This window comes from Rana temporaria, chromosome 9, assembly GCF_905171775.1.
Source record: "Rana temporaria chromosome 9, aRanTem1.1, whole genome shotgun sequence".
NCBI lineage: Eukaryota > Metazoa > Chordata > Amphibia > Anura > Ranidae > Rana > Rana temporaria.
Genome location: NC_053497.1, coordinates 17,774,878 through 17,786,023, shown reverse-complemented (window position 1 = coordinate 17,786,023; position 11,146 = coordinate 17,774,878). Strand labels below are relative to the sequence as shown.

The window sequence follows — 11,146 nt, the reverse complement described above, 5'->3', positions numbered from 1 at the left end:
TCGTTTTTTCAGATGCAAAATTTTGGGTTCAGACGCAAAAGTTTTTGTGTTTCAAAGCTTTGGGAGGGTCTACAATGTCTTTGTTATGAACGCTGATAGCCGCAAACGCGGCAAAACGCCGCAAAATTCGCGGCAAAAACTGGCATTTTAAGCGCCGGTTTTTGCCTTTGAAAACTTGAGTTTACATGTGTTTGCATTTGCTTCTCGTGTGCATGGGGCCTAAGAGGATTAAGAACAAACTAAAGACATATCCATGCAAGATCTTCTGGTCAGCAATTGTATTTAATGTAATACAGTTAAATCACAAGAGTACACTCTTTGAGAAAATAAACCACGGTCCTAATACACTGATAACTAGTTTAGTTTCATAATGACACCAGAAGCCTAAGCACACTTTCAATATTTTGGCACATCTCCACAAGGGAAAGGGGAATTTGATGAGTGTCGGTGAGTCCACAAACTATCCTGTGACTGTTATCATATGTTCTTTTTTTTCTTTTTATAACAGTGTCTCCTCCAACCGAGCTTCAGCAGCATTGTTACATCATATCGACAACAGGAGGAGCACAAGGTCCGTGATTTGGCACAGATCCAAGGGTTCACAATGAAGTGAGACATATTTCCACTAGAAGATAAACATCCAATACATCCAAATCCAAAATACAATTCAGCTCAGGGTCTTCCCAGCCTTCCAGGTCCCAATCCTCCATTCTCGTGGCGTCTTTTCTTCCACCTTCCAATCAGCCACTTCAGAACATAACCTTCGCTTGCCCTTGGGACAAAGATTTCCCGTCCTGGGATACATCATCTTCTGCAACCTCTAAACTTAAGAGGATATACTTTTTTTTTTTTGATTGATGGGATGATTGGCTTAAAAACAACTTACGTATGGACATGGAGTTGCAGAAGGTGATAACGTAAGAAGGTCCAAATAAGTGGTGGAGTTTAGACAAAATTTGAAATGAAATATTTGGGACAACTGATATGGCTCATACTTGCACAAGATCTCATAATGCCCCATTAACGTGATGGCAATAAAAACTAAACAATACATAATTTTCAAATCTAAATAAATGCAAAAGTTTTAAGAAAATCAAGTGGAAAAATATGTTAGTGTGTGAAAAAGGACAATGATGTGTAAATCTAATGGGCCAACGTATTATCCTCAGGTTCTGGGTCCCATGGCCATCCTTAGCATTACTCATTACGACAGAGGACTTCAACACAACACAACCAGTGAGCGATCTCTAAGTCCATGTCTGTTTATGGCCCTTTGAATGAGGAGGTAGTGAGGGACGAACCATATGGAAGCAGCCATCTCCATCTCAAGAACTTCTCAATGAACCGTGGCCAGCTGGAGGAACAGGGGGGCTTGAAGTGGGGCCGTGGTGGGCTAAGGGAAGAACAGCCATTGGCCGCTGTAGGCATCATGCAGACAGGTGTCACCACAAGCTCATGCAAGGGTGTAGTGCCTGACATGGAGATCCCTGATATGGGGGGACTCCAGACGTCAAGTCTTCATTTTCCAGCTGTTAATGGTAATGGAAAGAGGAATTAAGTCAGCAAAGTCAATAAAGAACATAAAGGCAATACAATGTGGATAAAAAGGACAAAAACTCACATTCTTTACACAATATCTATATGATCACTATCGTAAGGTAACATAGCATTGAAAATAACGAAGGAGTTTTCTGCTGTACAGTTACTCCATACCCTGCACTGAAACTGGTCTTTAGAATTTACATTATGCACAAGAGTACAGCCATGCTGGGACAGAAAAGGGCCTTCAAACCGTTGGAGGTCCACAACTTTCCAAGCTTGTTTTCTATGCTAATGTTTGTGTAACACCTCCCTAGTTAGGCTGCTAGGTGAATTTCGTTGTTGGCTTCTTCTGTAAACAGATGACCAGTGATTGTTTGGTCTGGTCTTCAGGGATTCACAGGCTGGGAGTTTGATTGCTTCCCCCTGCCTCTGAAAGAAGTTTCTGGATCTTATGCCCCATACACACGATCAGAAATTCCGACAGCAAAAGTCCAATGTGAGCTTTTGAACGGAAATTCCGACCGTGTGTATGCTCCATCAGACTATTGCTGTCAAAATTTTCGTAAACAGAATACGGAGAGCTGGTTCTCAATATCCGATTGTCTGTAGCAATTCTGACGACACAAAATTCCAACGCATGCTCGGAAGCATTGAACTTCATTTTCTCGGCTCGTCGTAGTGTTGTACGTCACCGCGTTCTTGACAAATGAAAGTTCAGAGAACTTTTGAGTGACCGTGTATATGCAAGCCAAGTCAGAAACTACAAATACAAATATTAGACACTTACCTGTCCACGAATCTAGCGGTGTCTTCACCCCAGCTAATTTTTCAATCGGCTTTCAGGTGCTGCTGCCGCCGCCATCTCGACTAAGGGAAACCAGCAGTAAAGACTTGCAGCTTCACAGCTGGTTCTCCCTGGCAGTGTGGGGCTGAACTTCCTGCTGGCTTCGCTGCAGGGACTGGGTATCTGTCAAAACCATGTAGCCGCTCCCCCCCGAAAGGTGCCAAATGTGGCAGTGGAGGCAAACAAGAGGAGCTTCCCCTTTTGGATGGCGCTGAACTTTAAAATAGTCTGGAGCCCTGAGGAGATTGTCCTTTTCCCTCCTAAAGGGAATTAATTTGGGACCTGAGAGGAGGGCTGCTTGGTTCATAAAGTCAAGGATGAGTGAGTTTGGGATGGAGGAACTTGACTAGCATGCACAGAGGCTTGACCTTAATGCGATGGAACACCTTTGGGATGAATTGGAGAGGAGTAAGGATGAGCTCTGGTGTGTTCGCATGGAACACGTGCAGAGCCCGCCAGGAAGTGTGCACAGCGCTGCGCTAATAACAGTCAGGGAGACATTTCACGATCCCTGCAGCCGAGCATCGGGACAATGTCTCCCTGGCTGTGATTAGCACAGCGCTGTGCTCACTTCCTGGCGGGCTCTGCACGTGTTCCATGCGAACACACCAGAGCTCATCCTTAGAGAGGAGACAGTGAGCCAGGCCTTCTCGTCCATCATCAGTGCCCGACCTCACAAAATGCGCTTCTGGAAGAATGGTCAAACATTCCCATAGACACACTCCTAAACCTTGTGGACGGCCTTCCCAGAAGAGCTGAAGCTGTTATAGCTGAAAAAGGGTGGGCCAACTCAATATTGAACCCTACGGACTAAGACTGGGATGCCATTAAAGTTCATGTGCGTGTAAAGGCAGGTGTTCCAATATTTTTGACAATATAGTGTATATTTATCTGCATTATTATATCCTTTTGGATATAACGGGGGGGGGGGGGGTGCTGGCTGCTCTACAATCCTATCAGGTTTCCCATAGTGCAGGAATATTTTGTTTCAACGTTTCATAATGAGAAGGCTCATTAGTAAACTATATGCCAGCGCCACAATGATAGGCTTCAGTCTCATCAATGATAGATGATCTCTGGGCTAGGAAGGGAGTAATAACGAGACTTTGCATATAAAGCACGCTAGTTCACATTTGGGCACATAAAAGATCTCAACAAACCTCATGAAGCATTCATGTTTATGTATTGGAACTGCAGCCAACCCATTTCCCGATTGTGTGTAGGCTACATTGGATTGTGTTGTTTCATCAAACTTGTCTGAAGGATGCTCAGCAACCCCCACATGCTCGCAGAGACTCATTAAGGCTCTACAAGAGACCGACTCGTGTATCAAGCACATAAATCGCCAGACCTAATTAAAGTATATCTAAACCCCTGGTGTCCAATCTGATGCCCCGGGGCCGCATTCGGCCCTCTGAAACTATTTGTAAGGCCCCACTCATTTGTGTCTCCCCCCTTTCGTTGTTGTAGCAGTGATCTCTAGCAATCTCATGTAATGTGCCTCAAGCCCTGTACACATGGCCGGGAATCTCGTCAGGAAAAAAACGTTATTCCTGACGAGATTCCTGGCAAGCTTTCTTGCTCGCCGAGTGTACACACGGGCCGTTCTTTTGAATGACAAGAACGCGGTGACATCATCGACTACGATGACCATGCGCTTGTCACATTCGATTCCGTCGCCGCATCTTGCTACACCCTACACTATGCCTTGGAAGCTTCCGCGCATGCGCCAAAGTCTCATCGAGCATGCACAGGTTTTCATGGAAGCAGGTAAGTATACAGACACTCGGGTTTCTCGGCAGGAAAACACTTCCGAGAATCACAACGAGAAAATAGAGAGCAGGTTCAAAGCCTCGTACACACGCACGGTTTGTCGGAAAAAAGCTCTGCCGGCAGTTTTATTGCTGTTTCTGGACGAGAAAACCATGTGTGTGTACGAGGCTTCAAACTCTGTGTCTCCTGAAGCATGTCCACACTGTCCAATAACTCTTATAGCATGTTCACAGTCTCTAAAAGTCTCCTGTATCATGTCTGCAGTCTCTGATCATCTCTTGCATCATGTCTGCAGTCTCTGATCATCTCTTGTATCATGTCTGCAGTCTCTGATCATCTCTTGTATCATGTCTGCAGTCTCTGGCCATCTCCTGTATCATGTCTGCAGTCTCTGGCCATCTCCTGTATCATGTCTGCAGTCTCTGGCCATCTCCTGTATCATGTCTGCAGTCTCTGGCCATCTCCTGTATCATGTCTGCAGTCTCTGGCCATCTCCTGTATCATGTCTGCAGTCTCTGGCCATCTCCTGTATCATGTCTGCAGTCTGACTATTTCCTGTATCATGTCTGCAGTCTCTGACCATCTCTTGTATCATGTCTGCAGTCTCTGATCATCTCCTGTATCATGTCTGCAGTCTGACCATTTCCTGTATCATGTCTGCAGTCTCTGACCATCTCTTGTATCATGTCTGCAGTCTCTGATCATCTCCTGTATCATGTCTGCAGTCTGACCATTTCCTGTATCATGTCTGCAGTCTCTGACCATCTCTTGTATCATGTCTGCAGTCTCTGATCATCTCCTGTATCATGTCTGCAGTCTGACCATTTCCTGTAACATGTCTGCAGTCTCTGACCATCTCTTGTATCATGTCTGCAGTCTCTGATCATCTCCTGTATCATGTCTGCAGTCTGACCATCTCCTGTATCATGTCTGCAGTCTCTTGTATCATGGACAGTTAAAAAATAAAAACTAAAATTAATAATAATAAAAACTTTTTTTTTTTTAAAGCTCCCCGCCGAGCTCACGTGCATATGCGAACGCGACGCGCCGGCCGGGGCTCCGCTCCTCTCCCCCCCTCCCCGGCTGGCGTCTTCATTGTCACTGTGGGCACCCGGCTGTGACAGCTTTCGGCTTCACGGCCGGGCACCCACTGGGCATGCACGAGCGGCGCCGTCCGATTGGACAGGCGCTCGCCTACAGGGAGGGGCTGTGAAAAGGCGATTAAGCTAATCGCCTTTCCAGCCCCTCGGCGGAAGGAGGAAGTGGGACAGGAAGTCCCCTTCTCTTGAAGCCCCCACTCCCCCCCCAAAAAAATTACATGCCAAATGTGGCATGTAAGGGGGTGAGGAGTGGGATAAGAGGAAGTTCAATTTTTAGGTGGAACTCCTCTTTAAGAAGCAGCCTTGTCCCTCTAGGACAGGACTACAAACACCACCCTCTCTCCTCTTAGCCATCAAATCGGGGGAGGTGTTGTGTAGTCATCAGAGATAGCTAACAGTGCAGCAGATCACATCAGAGGCATTGGAAGTTTTAAAGTAAAATATCCATTCTTGTGATCCATTTCTTACCTCCAATCACCACTTATCTTTCTCCTCCTGGACCGTCTCCCCTGCGTTATCATCAGTATCTACTTCAGCACTTTGACCCATTTTAGTGATATGGCGCAGGAAGGACGTTGCATTAAATGCCCTCTAAAAAATAATATAAAATAAAGCTGTAATGTAATGTAATGTTTAAAAACCAAATATGCACTGTTTGCATGTCAGCCATGTTGATGGCGCCTTCATCCTCTGCAAATCTTTCAGACAAGGTCTTTCTAAACATTATGCTCTTTTCAGTCTCTAATGACACCCATAAGGATCCCAGTAGCCAGATCTCGTATAAGTTAAAATACAGAGGAAAGCATTGAGGAACCAACATTTTTCACTCCCATCACATGGATTGAAATGTTGGAGGGGTTCTGGATGGCGTGGAGATACTGGGGGGGGGGGGGGGGGGTTCTTGAGGGTGTTAGGGGTCTCTGTAGCAGACTTAGTGGCTCCATAGTGATATCTGAGATTTCTGGAGGGGACTTTGCATGGGCACTGTGGGACATTGTCAGCGGCACTGTGGGGGCTAGTGGCTTTGCAGTAGGCTGGGGGGCACTGCAGCGGGCTGGGTGACACAGTGGGCTGTTAAGGGGGAATTGTAGAACATTGTTAGAGGTTGGGGGCATTATGGAGGCTCTGCAATAGGCTGGGGGGAACTGCAAGGGGCTGGTGAGCACAGTAGCAGGTTGAGGTGGCATTGTGGGTCATTGTTGGAAGTTGGGGGCACTATGGGGGGTTGGTGGCTCTGCAGTAGGCTGGGGGGCACTTCAGTGGGCTAGGTGACACAGTGGGGGGTTAAGGGGGCATTGTTGGAGGCATTATGGAGGGCTGGAGGCTCTGCAGAAGGCTGGGGTGCACTGTAGGGGGATGGTTAGAACAGTGGGAGATTTAGATGGCAGTGTAGGAAATTTTTGGAAGTTGGGGGCACTATGGGGGGGGCTGATGGCTCTGCAGTAGGCTAGGGGGGCACTGCAGTGAGCTGGGTGACACAGTAGGAGGTTAAGGGGGCATTGTGGGACATTGTTGGAGGCTGGTTAGCACTTTGGGAGGTTGAGGTGGCAGTGTGGGAAATTGTTGAAGGTTGGGGGGCTGGTGGCTCTGCAGTAGGCTAGGGTGGCACTGCAGTGGACTGGGTGACACAGTGGGAGGTTAAGGGTGCATTGTGGGACATTATTGGAGGTTGGGGCAATATGGGGGTTGAAGGCTCTGCAGGTGGCTGGTTAGCACAGTGGCAGGTTAAGGTGGCAGTGTGGATCATTGTTGGAAGTTGAAGGCACTATGGGGGTTGGTAGCTCTGCAGTAGGCTAGAGGGGAACTGCAGTGGGCTGGGTGACACCATGGGAGGTTAAGGGAGCATTGTGGGACATTGTTGGAGGTTGAGGCAATATGGGGGTTGAAGGCTCTGCAGGTGGCAGGTTAAGGTGGCAGTGTCGGTCATTGTTGGAAGTTGGGGGGCACTATGGGGGCTGGTGCCTCTGCAGTAGGCTAGAGGGGAACTGCAATGGGCTGGGTGACACAGTGGGTAGTTATGGGGCATTGTGGGACGTTGTTTGAGGTTGGGGGCATAATGGGGCTTGGAGACTCTGCAGTAGGCTAGAGGGGAACTGCAGTGGGTTGGGTGACACAGTGGGGGGTTATGGGGCATTGTGGGACATTGTTTGAGGTTGGGGGCATAATGGGGCTTGGAGGCTCTGCAGTAGGCTGGGGGGGGGCACTTCAGGGGGCTCGTTAGCACAGTGGGAGGTTGAGGTGGCAGTGTGGGACATTGTTGGAAACACTATGGGTGGCTGGTGGCTCCGCAGTAGGCTAGGGGGGCACTGCAGTGGGTTGGGTAACACAGTGGGAGGTTAAGGGAGCATTGTAGGACATTGTTGAAGGTTGGGGGCATTATGGGGGTTGGATGCTCTGCTGTGGGCTGGGGGCATGTAGCCAGTAGGTGGCTAATTATTATTACACAAAATACGGCAAGTTTGGTTGGAGCTGTGTGGATGTTTTTCACAGTTGTCTAGTGAACCTTTTATACACACAGACCATTCATAATACAATGATGACCATCTCACCTTCCACTGAGTCCGGGCGAAATTCTTCTGGATTTGCTCACTGACAGAACCGTGGATGTCTCGTTCTAGCGCCGTATCTCCGGAGATCCTGCCAGGAGCAGAGAGAGCAGCATGTGGGATCAGAAATATTATATCGGATCATAGAACACAGCATGATTCTTTCTGTCCCTTCATATACAAAGAAATCATACATATAAGGCTATTGTCATCAATTGGATGGATGGATGGATGGATGGATGGACACTGTTGTGGGAGGAATGAATAGGTGGACACTGTCAAGGGGGGAGGGGCATGGATAAACGGATGAATGGATAAACACTGTCGAGGGAGAGAGGGGCTGATGAAGGAATGGATGAATGAACACTGTCAAAGGAACAATGGAAGAATGGAGTTATCGATGGATGCAGCCAACGGAGGGGATCGATGGAGTGATGAACACTGTAAAAAGAGGAAGGGAGGGATGGATTGATAGATAGATAGATAGATAGATAGATAGATAGATAGATAGATAGATAGATAGATAGCGTGTTTAGTTTGAATTGGATAGATGGGCACTGTTGAAGAAGGAAGGGATGGATGGGCACTGTTGAAGGAGGAAGGGAGGGATGGATGGATGGGCACTGTTGAAGGAGGAAGGGAGGGATAGATGGATGGAGTGATGGACACAGTAGTGGGATGGATGGAGTGATGGACACAGTCGTGGGATGGATGGAGTGACGGACACAGTCGTGGGATGGATGGAGTGACGGACACAGTCGTGGGATGGATGGAGTGATGGACACAGTCATGAGATGGATAGAGTGATGGACACAGTCATGAAATTGAAGGAGTGATGGACACAGTCGTGGGATGGATGGAGTGACGGACACAGTCGTGGGATGGATGGAGTGATGGATGGAGTGATGGACACAGTCGTGGGATGGATGGAGTGATGGACACAGTCGTGGGATGGAAGGAGTGACGGACACAGTCGTGGGATGGAAGGAGTGATGGACACAGTCGTGGGATGGAAGGAGTGATGGACACAGTGTTTAGTTTGAATTGGATAGATGGGCACTGTTGAAGGAGGAAGGGAGGGATGGATGGGCACTGTTGAAGAAGGAAGGGATGGATAGATGGATGGAGTAATGGACACAGTCGTGAGATGGATGGAGTGATGGACACAGTCGTGAGATGGATGGAGTGATGAAAACAGTCGTGGGATGGAAGGAGTGATGGACACAGTCGTGGGATGGAAGGAGTGATGGACACAGTCGTGGGATGGATGGAGTGATGGACACAGTCGTGGGATGGAAGGAGCGATGGACACAGTCGTGGGATGGAAGGAGCGATGGACACAGTCGTGGGATGGATGGAGTGATGGACACAGTCGTGGGATGGATGGAGTGATGGACACAGTCGTGAAATGGGTGGAGTGATGGACACAGTCGTGGGATGGATGGAGCGATGGACACAGTCGTGGGATGGATGGAGTGATGGACACAGTCGTGGGATGGATGGAGTGATGGACACAGTCGTGAAATGGGTGGAGTGATGGACACAGTCGTGAAATGGGTGGAGTGATGGACACAGTCGTGGGATGGATAGACTGATGGACACAGTCGTGGGATGGATAGACTGATGGACACAGTCGTGGGATGGAAGGAGTGATGGACACAGTCGTGGGATGGATGGAGTGATAGATATTGTTGAAGTAGGGAGAAATGGATGGATGGACACTGTCAAGGATGGATGGATAGATGGACACTGTGGAGAACAGTGGGGGGGGGGGGGTGGATGGATTGGCACTGTCATGGGAGGGAAGGATGGGTTGATGGGTACTGTTGAGGACAGTGGGGGGGTGGATGGATTGGCACTGCCATGGGAGGGAAGGATGGGTTGATGGGCACTGTTGAGGACAGTGGGGGGGGATGGATGGATTGGCACTGTCGTGGGAGGGAAGGATGGGTTGATGGGCACTGTTGAGGACAGGGGGGGGGGGGTGGATGGATTGGCACGGTCATGGGAGGGAAGGATGGGTTGATGGGCACTGTTGAGGACAGTGGGGGGGGGTGGATGGATTGGCACGGTCATGGGAGGGAAGGATGGGTTGATGGGCACTGTTGAGGACAGTGGGGGGGGATGGATGGATTGGCACTGTCGTGGGAGGGAAGGATGGGTTGATGGGCACTGTTGAGGACAGTGGGGGGGGGGGTGGATGGATTGGCACGGTCATGGGAGGGAAGGATGGGTTGATGGGCACTGTTGAGGACAGTGGGGGGGTGGAGGGATTTGTACTGTCATGGGAGGGAAGGAGGTATGGATGTACACTGTTGAGGACAGTGGGGGGGGGGGTGGATTGGCACTGTCATGGGAGGGAAGGATGGGTTGATGGGCACTGTCATGGGAGGGAAGGAGGTATGCATGGACACTGTTGAGGATAGTGGGGGGGGGGGGATGGATGGATTGGCACTGTCATGGGAGGGAAGGATGGGTTGATGGGCACTGTTAAGAGTGCAAGTGATGGATGGATGTTGATAGACAAATAATGGATGGATAGATAGATGTGGATAGCTAGACACTGTAGATAGATACAGTTCATTAATAGATCATACAATGTATTTAATATGACAGAGAGATAAGTTCATCATTCTGCTGCTTCTCCTTCACTATCCAATCACGGGTTGGGGGAGGGACAAGACCATGTTTTATAACTGCAGCTGAGAAAAAAGTCAGGTCTCCTTTGAAGTCAGACAAAGCTGTGCTGTGTTGCAGAGCTGTGTAAATCTCCGGACTGGATGGACAGAAATACAAATCCTTTGGCAGGTAAAATCTCCCCTTGTCTGTATTTCTTTGTCGTATTTAGACGTTTTTCCCGGAGATCCGCTCCAGCTCTGTATTTCTTCCTTTCCTTTGTATCTGACTCCCGCCTCTCCTTTGGTGGACCGCTGAGCGTCAATCAGGTCATTTTTCTATCTAACCACAGAGATTGCCTTTTGCCCGGGTGCACCAACACCGCGCCATCCATCACACGGAATGGGTACACAAGTATCATTCACTCTATTAAATGTTTTGCCGTTTATTCATCACATAAGAAAAACTGCACTCCATTATCAGGACTCCTGAAATGCTCCCAGAATGCAATGGGGAGCGGCTGGGAGCTCTGCCAAGCACTGCGGGGCCATGGGATGCCGCTTTATTAGGAGGAATGAAGATGTATTTTTTTTCTGTTGGCGTTTTAAAGAAACTAAAGTACAAGCTGGAGGAATCACAGGAGGGGGAAAAGAAACACAGATTGGAAATTGAAGGTCTGAGAGATTGAGAACGCGCCGCTTGTAGACATTGTCCTGCCTGTAGCG

General features: G+C 48.7%; 1 protein-coding gene across 1 annotated transcript in view; it reads right to left on the bottom strand.

Annotated features, from left to right (window-relative positions):
• Window positions 1-263: 263 nt before the first annotated feature.
• Window positions 264-11,146, bottom strand: part of PNCK (pregnancy up-regulated nonubiquitous CaM kinase) — a 156,447-nt gene continuing 145,564 nt past the window's right edge. Inside the window, exons 10-12 of the mRNA XM_040322878.1 lie at window positions 7,809-7,896; window positions 5,728-5,850; window positions 264-1,529 (exon numbers count right to left, since the gene is read on the bottom strand). Coding sequence (XP_040178812.1) covers window positions 5,734-5,850; window positions 7,809-7,896 — 205 coding nt within the window. The 3' untranslated portion in view covers window positions 264-1,529; window positions 5,728-5,733. The remainder of the gene's footprint in view (window positions 1,530-5,727; window positions 5,851-7,808; window positions 7,897-11,146) is intronic.